Source organism: Anabrus simplex, chromosome 2 (genome assembly GCF_040414725.1).
Source record: "Anabrus simplex isolate iqAnaSimp1 chromosome 2, ASM4041472v1, whole genome shotgun sequence".
Classification (NCBI taxonomy): domain Eukaryota; kingdom Metazoa; phylum Arthropoda; class Insecta; order Orthoptera; family Tettigoniidae; genus Anabrus; species Anabrus simplex.
In genome coordinates this window covers 623,480,488-623,499,775 of record NC_090266.1, presented here as the reverse complement: position 1 = coordinate 623,499,775, position 19,288 = coordinate 623,480,488, and the positions used below count along the sequence as shown (strand labels likewise).

The 19,288-nt window shown below is 40.0% G+C and overlaps 1 protein-coding gene across 1 annotated transcript in view; it reads right to left on the bottom strand.

Annotated features, from left to right (window-relative positions):
- The window catches only part of Cadps (calcium-dependent secretion activator 1), a 609,066-nt gene that overhangs the window by 473,421 nt on the left and 116,357 nt on the right, over window positions 1-19,288 (bottom strand). Inside the window, exons 2-3 of the mRNA XM_068226018.1 lie at window positions 17,997-18,132; window positions 10,639-10,806 (exon numbers count right to left, since the gene is read on the bottom strand). Of these exons, the coding sequence (XP_068082119.1) occupies window positions 10,639-10,806; window positions 17,997-18,132 (304 nt within the window). The remainder of the gene's footprint in view (window positions 1-10,638; window positions 10,807-17,996; window positions 18,133-19,288) is intronic.

The following is a 19,288-nucleotide window of genomic DNA, read 5'->3' as shown; positions in this document are numbered from 1 at the left end:
ACTAGGTATTGCCAGCAAAGGCATGTAGCTAAAATATTTGCTTCAAATAAGTCGTAAACCGCTAATGATATCGAAAATCTATTTTCACTTTCAATAATGTTACCAAACGGCTCATAGTCAAACTTGCCAGTACATTTCCAGAGTGTCAATATGTGCCGAGATAATGGTACTTACTTTGTTTAAATGGAACTACACTGCTTTCTAAACTTAATAATAATATCGAGAGTAATAATAAAATATTGAGTGATAATCCTAATAATACATTTCCCCGAGGTAAAAAGGATGATTTGAGTTCAGGATAATAAGATGGATGAATCGCTCATTAAATAGTAATTAATAAAATTGGACTCAAGTTTAAATAAATAATGTTGAGATGTTGTGCGCGCTAACGCAAATTGCGAACGCGCGAGTTGGAATTTATGAATGTTGTGAGCAAGGTACGTAGAATACAAGGTAGGGATCACGAGAGAAGTGCGCAGTAGCAAAGCAGAGCTGTGACGTCACGCAGGACCCTCGCGTTGTATCTGCTCTGAATGAGGTAGAGAAAGTTCGAATAAGAATCGCTGTGCACGCAGAAGGTAGGTGCTAATAATGCACGATAGTAACATACTGTATCTGTGGTGTATAAGAAACCGTATGTGTTTATTTTATGTGATAAAACGTAAAAAGCAGTAACAGTGTACACTTTTCAGTATGGTTTGTCATGCGAGTGCAGGCTGCACAAATCATAGCAGGCACGCGAAAGAACGAAACATACACTTTCATGTTTTCCCTAAAGCCACTGACCTAAATAAATGGTGACATAAATAATCAAGACATTATCGAAAGCTATCTTTCTCAGCTTCGAGGGTTCGGAAGCCTTTATGACCATCCTCTTCCGATAGCTGTGACGCAAAGGGCGAAATCATTGCTTCTCAGCCTCAATGCTTCCTAGGCGATAAGAAATTCCAACTGTTCTCCGGAAGATTATGAAACATTACGTCCAAATATGTTACATGTCACTGATGAACTCGATCAAAACTCGGATATCGTATGCCAGTCTAAGGCCAGCGTTGAGCCCATAACATCCTATTCTTTACCGGAGGATGAACAAGGGTTCGTTAAAGCCCTTGAAGTGCTAGTAAAACAGCTCGAGGACAGTCGCGAAACCAAGGATCGTGATGAGCTGCTTGAAGACTTCACTGGCTATGCTCTTAGGGTAAAGAAGAAGAACCTCGATATAGAAAGCAATTACGGAGAGAAAACAGGTCAACCTACAAGGGGTTGTCTAGAGACAGTGTGATGCAGCTTACAGAAAGATGGCACACCACGGTAGTGCAGATGGAAAAAGAGTACACATTTTACCACGGGAAAGAACTGAAAGAGGGTTCTAACATCATCACAAACCTTACGGATATCTTGAAGAAGAAATTCTGCGAAATTTATGAGCTTACAAGTTGCTTCGTGAGAAGCCGTTCTTTTATTCGAATGAACGCTTTAAACAAAAGCAAGACATTCAAGAGACCGCGTTTCAGATAATACAATACCGATAAAGAAAGAAGAAAAGCAAAGAAATTCCACTGATGCTACAGATAGGTGGGTTTGATATTTTTTAATATCAGCATTATTCTTTGTGTATAATATACCTGTTATTTTCTTATGAAAAGCAATTTATTATGTTTTACATGAAACCAGTGCTAAGAAAGTTAATATACAGGCTCAATAATTTATATAGCCTATCTAATGTTAACGTGGAATATATCAGTTTCTGGCACTTGGAGAACATTTACTGTACTGTTTGTGTTGTGGACAGTGTATATAGTTTCCCAATTTTGCTTGTAACGACGGACATATTTCTTACAGTCATCAAGCTTTAACGTTCGAGTCTGTAACAATTAGAGCCCCTTGTTATTGTTATCATAGGTGTTGAGAACATGAACATATGGAATGGTCATTCCACTGCGATCACAATCTTAGCATTGTTACAACCTTTTATACAGATCGAAATACTTCAGAAACGCTGCTTTATTCAGACTGTATTTGATCTCCTATTATTACTCTGCTGTAATCGTGAAGTGGATTACCTTTTCTGAGGTGATGATAAATATCAATGAAGTTCGCTTATCTCTAACTTGCGGCTAAAACAGAATAGCTCACATCTGTCCATTAGCCTACCTCATACAGAAGACAAGGCGCTGAGGGTTCACGATGACGTCATCGACGGCCAAGCGTGATGAGGAGACCTGCGCGTGATCCCTACCTCTTACTCTAACTACCGTGGTTGTGAGCTGAAGATGTTTACGATTGATGGAGTAGTCTGACCAGCTGCGATAAACGACGTGTGTCCACAGACTTACCTGAATGAAAGAGATATGTTTGAGAGATAATGAACTGCTGGAACCTCTCTGAACGAGGTATTTTCCCCGTGTGATAGGGGATGAAATTTAGTGACTCCCGATGAGAGTGCATTTTTGCCATACGAAGCAAAGGGAGATTTGATCCGAGATGTCTCCAGTTAAATGACGTATTTTCAGGGACAAGTTGTGTGACAGGACAGAGAAGCGCATGTTACAAAGATAAAATTCATCGTCAGTCTTTGTGTACAGTTTTTAATAGCCATAACATTCTATAAATATTCATCCCGAATCTAGGAAAATTGATTTAGCTCTCTTAATAATGTGTATTCATTATAATGGCGGGAGCATAGTTATGATAATTGATGTCCAAGTTAATGTAGGGGAAACCTGATTAAATATTCGAGAAAACAATTTTGCCATGTGTATATCTTTGAATGTCAAGTTAAATTTTGAGTAATTACAGATATAATTACAATTATAATTAGATATATTTTATAACAATGAAGGCACGAATAATGAATTTATAACATATGTTCAGATTTAAAAATAAGGCATGGAGATTTTGTAGCATCCAAGTGAAGTAAAGTGTAAATTTGTGTGATTATGAGCCAGTGACAAGGATAAACGTCAATGCTGATGTGGAAATTGTCAAAGTGGTATGTCGAACTGACCATGGTCTAACGTCACCTTCTGTGAGACGAATAGCTTAGTCATTTCGGTGTGCTGAAAATACATGTTAAATGAATAACTAGAAGGTAAAACTAGACGTGCATGTCACCCGTTAAGTGATAAAAGTCCAGACCACAATAATCCAAATACATGTCCTAAATTAGGATGAATCACATCGTAAACTAACAACGTGGAAATTTAATGTTTATTTTAATAGTGTAGAGTGTGATTTCTATGCATTTCTTTTTAGATCTTTGTGGGTCCACCATGCATCATTTTAAATATTTTATTCATTTGTTCGTATTTTGTGTACTGTTCGATAATAGGGATATTTGTGCTGTTGTTGTTGTTGTTCACGCTGAACCAACGTTGTCTCCATATGTAAATAATCTACCCACGGATATCAGTACATTCTATTTTAATAGGATTAGGGGTTAGATGACAACTAACGAACGAGGGCGACTTAAAAAGTAAGTTACACTAGCACGCCGCGAGAGCGTGGCCAAAGCGAAGCAAGCTACAGTAACTGTTGACACGTCCGATAGAAACACACACTCTCTCTCTCTCTCTGTGTGTGTGTGTGTGTGTGTGCATAGCGGGCCAAGATCAAAGGAGCGTCAACTGATGTTCACTTCAAATTGGAGGTGCGTTCAATGATCAGATTCTTATGGGCTAAACGGCTTAATTGCACGACATTCATCGTGAAATCACTGCTATATATGGTGAGCGTTCATGTAAGCGATTTGACGCCGGACGCACGGATCTCACGGACGAATACCGCGAAGGCAGGCCCTCAATGTCCAGTACCGTTGCAAATGTTGACCGTGTGGATGGGATCATGAGAGAGAATTGGCCCATAACACTGCAGGGAACTGTCAGCATGCTGAACATTTCGTATGGCAGTGTTTTCTCTATTGTTCACCAGCACCTTGGATTTCATAAACTGTGTCAAAGATGGGTCCCACGTCTGCTCACCGATGTTCACAAGGGACAAAGTTTAATCGTCACTGGCATTTTTGCTACGGTATTCTGTGGAGGGCAACGAGTTTCTGCAGTGAATCATCACAGGGGATGAAACCTGCGTCCACCACTTCACCCCCGAAACAAAGAGAACATCGATGGAATGGGTGCACACCACATCACCATCATGAAAGAAGACCACGGTCCAACCATCAGCAGGAAATGTAATGGCGATATTGTTCCTTGACATGGAGGGTGTGGTGCACGTAGAATGTATGCCGAAAGGCACGACAATCACCTCGGTTTCATATTGTCAACGTTGAACCTGTTGAGTAAAGTAATTAAAGAAAAGCGGTGGGGAAAATTGAGCGCCGGTGTGATTTTGTTACACGATAACGCAACACCACCCACAGCCTGCCGAACGTCCGAACTGCTGCAGCAAATGAAGTGGGATGTATGGCAACATCCTTCACACATTCCAGACATAGCGCCATGCAATTATCATGTGTTCGGTAAGCTGAAAAGTATCTTGGTGGACGAGGATTCCAAAACGATGAGGAGGTGAAAGCAGCTGTCTCCAGGTTGTTACAAAGCGCTGGAGGTGATTTCTACGCATCCGGAATCGACAATTGGTTAACCGTATCGAGAAATGTTTACAGTATCTTGGGCAGTATGTGGAAAAGTGAACTTACGTTGCATGTTGTAATAGCCGTGTTGCTTATGTGTAGGTGGTTTCATAAATGACCATAACTTCGAAGTGTACCTTATTGTTTGATTCGTCCTCGTAGTTTAAATAAACATAGACAGCGGTCAAACAACAGTGTTACTGCAATAATAGAATGTCACTGAACAGATATAATGTTATCTTGTTTAAAATGTTTCAGTTGTTTAAATTTCAATTGTGTGATTTTGATATTTCATGGTGTGGATTACTCTAGTCACGTCCTAGTTCGTGAACCATGGGCAACAACTGAGTGGACTAGTAAGTAGTCCTGAGAGTCTGGATATCAGTTGCTATGGAATTGGAGTGGGCATGGCCCTCCTTGTGCTCGGGCGGCTAGGACTACACAATCCACCGATAGTCCCTAACCCGTTCGAGGAGAGATCCTCACTTGGGCTATGTGTAAATAGTGTAGCATCCTGCTTCATGAATTTACCGAGCTCAAAACATCTTAAGCAAGCCTCGGACCTATGGGGGTAACGGAGTCCCACTCCCATTTGACAGGCGAGGGACTCCTTGGAAGCAACTTGGCGAACGAAGTGGAATTCGATGGGGAGCTATCAATATTAATGGGGCTTATGGAAGAAAGAAAGTAGAACTGGCTATGTCAGCAAAGAGGATGCATCTGGATGTGCTGGGAGTAAATGCTATTCAGGTAAAGGGAGATATTGGTGAAGAGATAGAAGACTATAAAGTGTACTTAATGGGTATTGAAAAGGGAAGGGCAGAGTGCGGGGTTGTGCTGTTCATCAGGAATACCATTGCACGCAACATAGTTTCTGTTAGGCACGTACATGAGCGAATGATATGGGTGAATTTGGCAGTTGGACGAATTAGGACGAGAATTGTCTCAGTGTATTCACCATGTGAGGGTGCAGATAAGGAGGAAGTTGACAAGTTTTATGAAGCATTGAGTGACATCTTAGTCAGGGTCAACAGCAAGGATAGGATAATGCTATTGGGCGAATTCAATGCGAGAGTTGGAAATAGAACTGAAGTGTACGAAAGGGTGATTGGTAAATGTGGGGAAGATGTGGAAGCTAATGGGAATGGTAATCGTTTGCTGTGTTTCTGTGCTCGTGTGGGTTTAGCAGTCACGAATACATTCTTCACGCATAAGGCTATTCACCGCTACACATGGGAGGTTAGGGATACCAGATACATAATACACTTCGAATTCAGGAATCTGTTAGGAATGTATGTGTTTTCCGGGGATTTGATGATACAGACCACTATTAGACAGAAGTACACGAATACGATTAGTGAGAAATTTCGAACAGTGGACAGTAAACATGTTCAGGATATAGAAAGAGAATGGGTGCCATACACGGATGCTGTAGTAGAAATAGCAGGGGAATGCCTAGGAACAACTGTGTGTAAAGATGGGAAAGAGCGAATATGTTGGTGGAATGAAGTGAGAGCAGCTTGTTAACGTAAAAAGAAGGCTTATCATAAATGGCTCCAAACAAGGACCGATGCAGACTGGGTATTGTACGTACATGAAAGTAACACAGCGAGACAAATAGTTGTTGAATCCAAATAATGGTAATAACCTGAAAAGGCTAAGTCAAACGTAAAAAGAAGGCTTATCATAAATGGATCCAAACAAGGACCGATGCAGACAGGGTATTGTACGTACATGAAAGAAACACAGCGAAACAAATAGTTGTTGAATCCAAATAATGGTAATAACCTGGACAGGCTAAGTCAAGCAGCAGGGGAACCTTTCTGGACAGTAATAAAGAATCATAGGAAGGGAGGGAAGAAAGAAATGAACAGTGTTTTGGGTAATTCAGGTGAACTCATAATAGGCCCTAGGGAATCACTGGACAGGTAGAGGGAATATTTTGAAAATCTTTTCAACGTAAAAGGAACTCTTACTGGTGTCGCGAACAACCAAGCCCATGGGGAGGAGGAAAATGATGTTGGTGAAATTACGCTTAAGGAATTTGAAAGGATGGCAAATAAACTCCATTTGCATAAAACAGCAGGAATAGATGAAATTAGACCTGAAATGGTGAAGTATTGTGGGAAGGCAGGGATGAAATGGCTTCGTAGAGTAGTAAGATTAGCATGGAGTGTTGGTAAGGTACCTTCAGATTGGAAAAAAGCAGTAATTGCACCTATCTATAAGCAAGGGAAGAGGAAGGATTGCAACAAATATCGAGGTATCTCATTGATTAGTATACCAGGCACCAGGTAAATTGGCCGTGTGGTTAGGGTCGCGCAGCTGTGAGCTTGCATCCTGGAGGTAGTGGGTTCGAACGCCACTGTTGGTAGCCCTGAAGATGGTATTGCCTGGTTTTTCATTTTCACACCAGGCAAATGCTAGGACTGTACCTTGATTAAGGTCACAGCCGTTTCTTTCCCACTCCCAGGCTTTCCCTATCCCATCGTCACCATAAGACCTATTTGTGTCGGTGCGACATAAAGCAAATTGCAAAAAAAAAAAAAAAAAAAAAAAAAACAACCGGTATACCAGGCAAAGTATTCACTGGCATCTTGGAAGGGAGGGTGCGATCGGTGGTTGAGAGAAAGTTGGATGAAGACCAGTGTGGTTTACCACAGAGGTGCTGTCAGGATCAGATTTTCAGTATGAGCCAGGTAATTGAAAAATGTTACGAGTGGAATAGACAATTGTGTTTATGTTTCGTAGATTTAGAGAAAGCATATGACAGGGTACCGAGGGAAATGATGTTCGCCCTACTGGGGGACTATAGAATTAAGAGTGGATTGTTAAAATCAATCAAAGGCATTTCTGTTGACAATTGGGCTGCAGTGAGGATTGGTGGTAGAATGAGTTCTTGGTTCAGGGTACTTACAGGGGTTAGACAAGGCTGTAATAGTTCACATTTGCATCTCGTACTTTACATGGATCATCTGCTGGAAAGTATGAAGTGGCAGTGAGGGATTCAGTTAGGTGGAAATGTAGTAAGCAGTCTGGCCTATGATGACGACTTGGTCTTAATGGCAGATTGTGCCGAAAGGTAGCTGTCTAATATCTTGGAACTTGAAAATAGGTGCTATGAGTATGGTATGAAAATTAGCCTTTCGAAGACTAAATTCATGTCGGTAGGTCAGAAATTCAACAGAATTGAATGTCAGATTAGCGATACAAAGCTGGAACAGGTAAATAATTTTAAGTATTTAGTTTGCGTGTTCTCAAAGGATGGTAATATAGTAAGTGAGATTGAATCAAGGTGTAGTAAAGCTAATGCAGTGAGCTTGCAGTTGCGATCAACAGTGTTCTGTAAGAAGGAGGTCAGCTCCGGGACGAAGCTATCTTCAGATCGGTCTGTTTTCAGACCGACTTTGCTTTACGGGAGCAAAATCTGGGTGGACTCAGGATATCTTATTCATAAGTTACAAGTAACGGACTTGAAAGTAGCGTGAATGATTGATGGTACAAACAGGTGGGAACAATGGTAGGAGGTTACTCGGAATGAGGAGATAAAGGCTATGTTAGAAATGAACTCGATGGATGAAGCTGTACGCATAAACCAGCTTCGGTGGTGGGATCATGTGAGGCGAATGGAGGAGGATAGTTTACCTAGGAGAATAATGGACTCTGTTATGGAGGGTAAGAGAAGTAGAGGGAGACCAAGACCACGAAGGTTAGACTCAGTTTCAAACGATTTAACGATAAGAGGTATAGAACTAAATGTGGCCACAGCACTAGTTGCAAATAGAGGATTGTGGCGACGTTTAGTAAATTCACAGAAGCTTGCAGACTGAATGTTGAAAGGCATAACGGTCTATAATGATAATGTATGTATGTGTAATTTTGTTAAGAATGATGTGTAATTAGTAATAATAGTTGATTAATGAGTTGTAATATTTTAAAATCTGTTCACTTGACCGAAGTAAAATTGATGAAGGTTGTTGTACAAGGCAAACTGCTTCACAAATTTTAAAGTATCATGAGTAATTGTAACAAAGAAATTTTGGAATGAGGATCCAAACAACATTCGTGTCACGACAGTAAATAATCTGTATTTTCAATTAATGAACCTGTCAGTAGTTGATAATGATAAAATAGATTTTGAGCAATAATTTTCGAAATAACTCAAAGCCATGAGAGCCATACGGATAATTAATCATAAGGTCCAATATTTAAACCAGCGGTAATACAGCGATCATTATGTAAGACAATGATGTGAACACATTTGTGAAATTACAAGGTTGTAAACTTATCGTGCACCTCTCGACTGTGTATTGTTATATTTGAAAACTGCACGAGCTTATAGTGTTTTATTGTAATTTAATTGAAGTTTAAATAATTTAATGTAAACCTAATTTAGATTAATATTATTCTATTCACTTCTCCAATTTCTTAGATAATGTTATATTAATTTCTTAAGTCAAATTTAATCCAGTTTAATGTAGAGTTATTTAGTTTCCATATTTAATGTCAAGTCAGTTTAATTCAGTTTTATCCAGTTAATGTCATTCAAGTTCAACTTAGTTCTGTTCAAGTAATTCAGTTGTCATGATTATACTGCACATTCATTCTGTTATTTTTCACTATGTTTCCACTTTATATTTTTTATTCCATCAGTTCATTTTCCTTGTTTCTATTGAGTTCAGTTTGCCTCTTTCGTGTAATATGTTCAGTTAAATCAGCCAGTCTTTCTTTTTCAGCAGCTTGTCCGTAGTTAATAACCTTTATGTACCCCAACAGCGACGTGGCGGACGGTCTACAACAGGCATGTGCAAGTTTGGCTCGCTAGAACTGCCCGCGATCAGTCGCTTGCCAGTGCACCACCGGTGACCTGCGGGCTCGCAATAACAACACTTTCAAGCGTTGTTGTTCAGTCTACTGTTCTGCAATTAATTATCCGAAATAATGATACTACCAGTTTCATCTTATACCAGAAAATTTGTTATAATACTTGTTATTATAATATATTATATGGTCGATTACCTAGGACGTTAGGCCCCTTTAAACAACAAGCATCATCATCATCAAGCAATATATTATATAATCATGGGCAGCTTATACACAAATTACAAATATTATAAACTATATAGTATACCGTAGGACCTACTCATAACGTAAAGACAAACCTGGTAAAAGTGCAATTATATATGATATACATGAATTACCGAACCGTACTGTAGGAATGTATGTCTGCACGCAGTATACTGCGTTTAAGGTTCATTTTCCTTTACAATTTCGCATAGGAAAATGAACACAATGAAAATTGTCCTGATGGAATGAATATCCATATGTGGCTGGAAGGCACGACCGGTCTTACGGAAAATAATGCATATGAAGAGCATTGTCAGATAGGTGGCATTGTTTCTTCAGCGACGATATGCTGTTTCCAATTCTTATTCTTCTTAATGGAACAATAATAGAAAACAAATTATATTATTTTGAGTGCGTTTATGCAATTATTCGCACAGTGTCCACCTCCACTCACTGCCGTCTTAAAACTGGCGTGACGAGAGGACTGACCTTGATCTTTGAGGTAATCGGCCCATATAATGTATTATAATAACAAGTATTATAATACATTTTCTGGTATAAGATGAATGGCACAGACTTGCAGCAAGTCGAGAGCGAAAGCCACCAGTGGCCATGTTTGAGAAAGCTGACGTAACAGATTCAATATCTACCCCTTAATATTCAGATTATAAATCGTGCATAGCACCTCAATGTTAGCACCACTGCCCAAGGTAGTAAGTGACGAGAGTACTGATTTATGGAGGTTGTTGATGCATGAAAGAAAACAACAACAATGCGATTATCAGAGAGAGAAAGAGAGGAAAGCAAATTATACCTCTCACATTTTCATTAATTTATTCGTATGATCTCGATAAGACTCTTCAGAAACAATCACCAGTAAATTACGAGTCACAAAACCCTAATAAAATAACACTTCTTCCCTTTCTAGCTTCAAAACATACAAATAGTTTGCAATTAAGGTTAGAAAGAAGTTTGTTTACCTGGAAGCGGCCCTGAATGGTTTCCAGCTGCTGCTTCGTGATCTTCGTCTGTCTCCGAGTCATGTCAGTGGGTTGCTTTGCATTGAAAGGGTAGGCAATGCATCGCGAGATGAACACATAAAGTTGAATTCGACGCTTCCGCTCCTCCTCTTCTCGTTCTTGTTTATCCTAGAAAGAGAAATCCACTAGAAGACAAGTAAGTGATACACCGCAACGATACTGAATCACTCGCAGAGAAATGGCTTACAAAACAGAAAGAAATCCGTTAAATTTTAACTAGTTTTTGAGCCATTCACTCCACACAGAATACATTGATTTATGAGATACTATGCACACAAATTCACTAATTCTAATAACCCGATATTCTACATCTGTCATAAACATGAATCATAAGTATACAGTGTGTCCAGTAAATAGTAGAAAAAGCCAAAGGGGAATGAAACTTCTCTGAAAAGGGAAACGTAACACACGTTGTTTCAAAGTCCTGTGAGGTGTATAAAGTTTATAACTATGGATCTCAACAGTTGTATAATGTGTTAAATATGATAAAACGGAAGCTTTAATGCCGGACTGAGTAGCTCGGACAGTGGAGCCCTGGCCTCCTGATACCAACTTAGCAGGTTCGACCCCGGCTCAATCCGGTAATATTTGAAGGTATTCAGATGTGTCAGTCCCATGTCGGTATATTTACTAGAATGTAAAATGTGGGACAAAAGTCTAGCATCTCGGCGTCTCCGCAAACCGTAAAAGTAGTTAGTCGTACGTAAAAACCAAGAACGTTATTATTATTATTATTATTATTGTTATTACTGGACGCTCAAACTAAACGAGTAAATCTTAGAGACGTCATTTTACTGAACGACACTTACTGTCCAAAACTAACCCATCTATTACAAATACCCGGCGCCGTTTTTATTGTAGCCCTTTCCCCTTTAAGTAGTTTTCAAAAGCATGAATGCAACTACGGTCTTCAAAATTTATGTCAATAACAATTTCACAGTATCAACGGATAGCCTTTTTCTTTCGGTCCCCACCGTTCTTTCATTGTCCTGAAAATGTTACGAAAGTACCACAGACAACTCGCATAGTATATTGTCAGAAATTCAGCGTAAACTAACATAATAACGGCATTGAAACGGTGCATCCACACTTTATTAACTACTACACTTCTTTTTGCCAGCTTGGATCACAAAGTATTGTCGTTGATGTCTTATAAATTATCCAAAACTGCACACACTTGATTCCCGTATATGTGCTAGTAGGGATATTCAATATATTCTCGGAAAGCATTACGTGTACTTCTCACAGATTACTCTTAACCGGTTCTAAGGTGAAGCAAGTCGTCGTCTCGCACGTGCGTTCTGCCTCCCCTACTTCTCAAGTGAGAAACAGCGCAACAAAATGAGTTGGTCTGCGACAGAAGACAGGATCGAGAACCCTTATACTCAGCTACTGTAGTTTAACACGTAACTCCACGACACGAGGTCAGTATGACATTACCGGCGTTTCGTACTACAGCCATTCAAAACACATTAGGTCCTGTCATATTTTGCTCGTTTATAGGGAATCTCATAGAACAGGATTAAACGCACACAGAACAATGCTGTAAGATGTATTTATCTTTAACGACTAGCAAAATTTCTGCACGTACAATTCCAACATACTGTATACGTCCGTAGTGAGCAGTGCATGACTGTCGTAGATTCTTTTTCCTTTTCTGTGACCATTCTTAGTTCGTGGTAGTAGGTTATGAAATTCTAACCACCATTCCAGTCGAAGATTTATCATTCTCTCCAATGTTTCCGGTATACAGGAAGACAAGGCGACAGGACGATGTGCGTTCGGGTCCACTCGTTTCTTTCCGAGTTTCAGGGTAGGTATCACAATCTGTATGTGTCAGTATGCCGGATATTCTCCTTGAGTCCATATTTCATTTACGATCCGAAGAATCCACTATAGAGCTTGGATTGATAGATGGGCAGCATCGGGTTACAAGTATTATCAAATCTTGGTGCAGTATTTGGGAATTGTTTTATAGCATTTTGCATCTCATCTAATGTAAAAGGTGAGCCTAGGAAATGATTTTTCATGTTCGTTCTGAGCTGATGTGTCTGTCAGTCTACGAAGGGTGGAGCTATTTTATCAAAAATCCCTCTATACGTGATGGTGTGGTTACGGGGGATTGTGGACTACGGTCTTTGTGTCGGAATTCGTTGATTTTGTTTCCGATGTCGGTGATATTGGCTTTCCCATTTAATGATGTACAAAATTCCTTCCAACTGTGCTTTTTTACTTTCTTTCAAAAACCTTCGTACTTGAAAGGTAATTTGTTGACAATGCTAGTACCTCTCAAAATTAGGTTGTTCACGATATTGTCGACGCACTTCCCGTCGTCGTGCAAAAGCCCAGAACAAACTGGGGTCCACCTGGCCGCTGGTTTTCCACTTTGTGTAGATCGCACTTTCTTCAAGAGAATTGAATCGGATGCAGCTTTTTCCATAGCGGAAATGTAGAGATTGAAGCTGACACCAGTATACGTCTGCAGCGGAAGGCTTGGTATCTCTTCATGTTTTTTGGCTGTAAATAGTGGTAAATTTGCTTTACCGGGCGAGTTGGCCGTGCGGTTAGGAGCGCGCAGCTGTGAGCTCGCATCCGGGAGATAGTGGGTTCGAACCACACTGTCGGCAGCCCTGAAGATGGTTTTTCGTGGTTTCCCATTTTCACACCAGGCAGACGCTGGGGCTGTACATTAATTAAGGCCACGGTTGCTTCCTTCCCATTCCTAGGCCTTTCCCGTCCCATCGTCGTCATATGACCTATCTGCGTCAGTGCGACGTAAAACAAATAGCAAAAAATTGCTTTAGAACAGTTCCATTTTCCTGACGACACTTTTTGGTGCTGAGGGAGAAGAGAAGTCTCTATAGTAATCAAACCGCGAAAGTGATTGGGACCCCCAGAATCAGGTAGAATGGACCAACTGGTTAACAGAGATACAGAGTAGTGGTAATGGTGAGGTCCACTGCATATTTCTGCCTATTTAGTGAAGGAACCAAGGAAGGGAGATGATCATTCAGAAATTCTAAATTCTATTGCTCGTCCATATTGACGATATCATTCCCGTAGCAATCGGTGGTTAGACAATTCCTTTCTGTGGAATGAGCGTTGAATTCTCAAACTACATCTGTGGGGAATGTAGTTGTGTCATGATCTCCTGCCAAACATCCAAGGTGATTAGTGTTTTCTTTGTTTATTTGCTATTTGCTTTACGTCGCACTGACACAGATATGTCTTATGGCGACGATGGTATAAGAAAGGCCTAGGAATGAGAAGGAAGCGGCCGTGGCCTTAATTAAGGTACAGCCCCAGCATTTGCCTGAAACCACGGAAAACCATCTTCAGGGCTGCCGACAGTGGGGTTCGAACCCACTATCTCCCGATTACTGGATGCTGGCCGCACTTAAGCGACTGCAGCTATCGAGCTCGGTGATTAGTGTCTTCGATGAGCTGCTATCGTAAATACATTTGTTAGCTGAACACGAGCTGCAATCAGTTGTAACGATGAAGGCACACTACGTTGGATAGTAGTTTGCCCGTAAGATAATGTAGAGTGTACCAGAACGGCTACTCTAACTTATCCATCGTTACGATCTTCCATTAGAGTAGCATAACTGCGAAAATATACTGTACAGATACCTTTGAGGTTTGGTCCGTGTTTCTGATAGGACGACAACATGTAGCTTTACATCGTGAAGTGCTTTATCTAAACTTACTTTTTTTTAGATAGCCGATCGTGCATTCCACTGAAGAATTTGAAATGCCATTATTAGATTGGAAGATCTGCAGCCGCCTATTCTTGATCGCCATCGGCTGTAGGGATTCTTACGCTTGAGAAGGAGATTGTTGGATCAGTATAATATTGATGTTTAGATGTAATCGGCGAGCCGTTCGATTGTCTTTGGGTTAAGCTGTCGACAATGAGGGATCTAACGGGTCGGTGGGTATGTACTGAATTGCACTGGAACTTGCTGGCGTTGTTGGGGATAGTGAAATTCTGCAAGGGCTTCGAAATTCAGGTGGTCCCAAAGTGGTTGTGGTGGTCTGGGATTAGTCGGTGTAGGTGTCGTATATCTGGGGATATTTTCATATATCGTTAAGAAACTCGGGATTGGTTGTTGTGGAAGAAGAGGCTACTGCCTCTGTGCGAAGAGGAGGGACGATATCTTCCCCGTTGATATAGGGGGAAATAATATTGTTTTGCGTGGGGATAGGTCTCCTTGGAGCATTGTTTGGGTGATTCCGATATTCGATGAGTAATATTTCCGTTCTAAGAAAGCCCGAGCGTCATTGAATGATGCGTTATTCTGCACCACGTACTCCGCTATACGTTGCCGGCGCTGGTATTTCGGATATTTCTTGTCGATAGGTAAATGTTGCCCGTGGCAGCGTAGGCAGTTTATAGCATTGGCGTCACATTCCTGTAGAGACTGCACCTCCTTCCATTGCGGCATTGAGTCCTTTTGAACAAACCCTCATGGTAGAAACGTAAGGAGATGCCTCACATCGCATGCCATGAATGCATATGTACTATATGAGAATTCGGGAATAGAATGTTAGTACACAGATCTGAAGTCGAATTCGGGTTTTATCTCCGTCACGCACCACTTGTTTTGGAAATTGGTGCACTTGTAATATATTGTATTCAGAAACTGCTACTTCACAAACTTCCTCCTCTTCGAGATTCGTTCGACTGATCGAATTACATCTTGTTTATGTACGGAATGAGACAGAATATAGGCCTCTAGGTTACTGTCCTGAAAATAGAAACACTAACTTGATTATTGGCATTAATCGCGCTGTTCATTCCTATTTTGATTCTTTTCCTTATACCTATACACAGAAAGGTCCGCGATCTGAATGTATCTATTGTGTGATGTCTGACGTATTGCACGATCGGTACTAGCGGAGGTTGAATGTTCTCTAGTGAACGCTGTGCCATAACATCATTCTCAGGTTAAGACGCGGTTGAAATACTCATGGCAGAGCCATTCGAACTTGCTTCGAAACACAACTGTGACACAGATACTTCAGATGTAAAATCAGGAGACTCATTTAAATGAGCCAACGGTCGTAGTCGTGTTGAAACACCTGATCCCGTGAGATCTCTGAAGTTAAGCAACATTGGGCGTGGTCAGGAGTTGGATGGGTTGCCACGCGCTGTTGGTGGGGGGTAAGGGAATGGAGGAGCGGAAAGGAACTGGCCACTCTACCGCACGTAAACTCCGGCTCAGGAGCACCTCTGCGGAGGTTCGGACCTGCCTTCGGGCAGAATAACCCTTACCTTAGAGGATGGTTGCCTAGTTGTACTTCCTCTTAAAACAATAATCACCACCACTTACCTTAGATTTTAATGATATAAAAGTTTACCTGATTGCACATTGAGGTTGATGGCATTCTTTTTATATGCACTTCCCACGGGGTCTTCTAGGGCTCGTTTACTTTCAGCATTAGCACTCATTGTAGTCGAATCCGAATCCACCCCAGAATTGGAAACACAATTAAGTACCTGTAATGCCATTCCTACACATTCGTAGACGTCACTCGGTGAATCTCTTTGAGATATGGTGTGTGGGGCGGAGGACCTTCCTCCCCATATAAACCACTGTCCATGGTTGGATTCTGCCACTCACATAAACACTGTAATTAACTACTGCGGTCAAGTGACATGAAAAGAATTAGCACAGACTGAGTCAAATAACTGGTATGAATATAGGCCTACACTGAATCAGCTCAAGCGCGTAGAGCACAGCATGTCTTCATTCTTCCTTTACCTCCAGAAAAGTACGTGTATTAAATCTATACATACTGTATCATACAATGAGGTGTCTGTGTGTGTGCGGCCTAACCTCAAGATCCATCAAACGGATTTTGGTGCGGTTTTCGCCATTGTATAGAGTATTTATCGGGGAAGATTTAGGTGAATACAAATTCATTTACGACTTAAAGGATACAAGCAGTGGCGATTTCAGTTATAGAAGTCAAAAAAAGAATACGACCATCCGAGCACTTTCTTGACTTACGCTGGCTAAACCATCAATGATAAACCACAGGTATATGCGAAATAATTGTTCGAACATAACAAGTTCTACAAAAATATCCGGGACGGTATATACCTATCTGTAAAAGATATCCCTTCAATCGGTGTTTTAAACAGTTTACAGTAAGGAATAAACCTTAAAATTAGAAACCGTGCTTTGAAATTAATCACTTAATTGGTATCAAAATACAATATTCAATTCAATAATTGTATAAAGATAAAAATACCATTTATAGCACAAGATTTGCATGAACTGAAAGGAAAGGAGCGACCGAACCGACAGACAGAAGGCCGGAAAGGCCTTAAAGAAGGTGGCATAGTACTTACTTCTGGAGAAGCAACTAATGTCATCTATAAGACTTATCACCATAATTCAAAATTGCTGCGGTATGGGTAGCTAATCAGTGACAAGTAAAATAACGCACGTCGTTATACAGACTTTTTGGGAGAGAACTACCAATAACCTTACGAAAGGTAGGGATGAATGTCCGCAATTCGAAAAATATGTTTCTTCTAAATTAGCGAACTGTTTGTTCGAGGGAGAAACTTGAATTAGAGTGTGCTGTTTGTGAGGTAGGTAGTAGATTCGTGTGCTCCTCGGTTTATACCACCCGCCGTATCTTGCTTCACACAGCATGCATGTATAATGTGTAAGGAGCAATTTCTAAATACATCACTGCACTGCAGCTGTATACATCACAGGACGTATTCTGCAGGCGTAATGTGCAAGAAACTATTTTACGTACATCACTACACTTCAGCTTCAAGTAATATGTAGCCATAATTTGTATCAACACGTTCTTCGTACAAGGAGCGTTATGTTTACACGCTCGAAAATGTTGTAATGTGTGACCGCAAAGGCCAAAGTCGCTGATCATTTAATATTACGTGAGACACAAACATGAAATTTTCACCCTTTTTGTTTTCGAAATAGGACATTATTTTGACACCATATGAATTGACGGCCATGCCAATAACTAGTAGAAAATAATATTGGTATTTATCTCCCGAATACGCTGTGTATTTAATGATTGTGCGGCAAATATCAAATATTACCCACAACACATTGTTTGATAGGAAAGACACACATTCTTCTTTCTTCACCAAAATCGCAGAAGATTATCTAGTACTAAAACCTCAGCATTTTAGAGATTCTTGAACAAATATACTTGGAACAAATATACTAAGTAACCGAGAATCATTTAAGAACAATATCATTTTCGACCAAATAAAAGGTAAGTTATTATTTCTAATTAGTTCATACTTGCAGTTCTGCTTCAGCCTTCTCGCTGACCACTGACGGACTGGGGCTCGTTGGCCGAGGCAGCGAGTTAGTACGAGAGGCTCCTGTACTCGGACTCAACGTCTCAGCGGACACAGCACTGGCGGGGGACAGAGACCTGCAAAATACGAACAACATCAACAACATTCACTATTGTTAGGTGATTTCGGTGGCACTAGACCAGCTCAAATGACATCAGAACGCATACACTGCAAGCGTGAAATTTCAGAGCAGATGACAAAAACGCCACCAGACTCAGACAATAGGAGTGAGCAGGTTATGTTGGTACCCAAATGGCTATATCCGAACGTAAAACATTACTCCTTTCCAGGTATATTTATTTAATAAATGTATTAACATGATAACGAAATAAATTATATATATTGGAGCATATGTTGTAATGAAATACTACTACTACTACTACTACTAACAAACGTAAACCATATCCTCTGTTGTGTGTGGAATTGAAACACAAAATTACGTTTATTACGTCTGTTTAATAATAATAATAATAATAATAATAATAATAATAATAATAATAATAATAATAATAATAATAATAATAATAATGCAGTTAAATCCCGCAAACTTGACTCTCGGAAACTCGGAATTCCATAAACTTCGACATCGATAGAAGTCTCTTGTTTTCCATAGCGGATAAATCATGAAATTAGTTGTATTCCGGTAATATATTCTGGAATTACACAAAAAAATACGGAAACTGGATGATAGTGGTGAATTGCCAGGAGACAGTGATACAATTGCAGTGGTGAGACGGAAGAGAGAGATGAGAGGAAACAGAGGACGATGAGGTGAAAGACAAAGGAAACATGCACACAGTAAAGAATTGAAGACTGCTGAAGAAATTATAATCATTATAAAATATCAAAGCGATTTCTTTTTAACAGTGCTGATGTAGTTATTTTATTATTATTATTATTATTATTATTATTATTATTATTATTATTATTATTATTATTATTAATTGTATACAGTCGTATCAGCAGACACTTTCGTTTTTTAAACATAACCGGTTTTCGGACACTAAGCATCAGTGTTAGAATTTAAATTTAATTCCACATGAGTGTGTCGCTAAAATTAGTTAAAATGAGTTTAAAATGTAGCCCTGTTGACATCAAATGTAAATAAGAAAAAGAAAAACAAGTGTAAAAGTATGAAAATAATACATATAAACTTACAGTATTGTTGTAAAAGATATGAACATACTATAGGAAGGGCTGAATTTTCCTCGTGTTCAGGCTGTTGATCGAGTA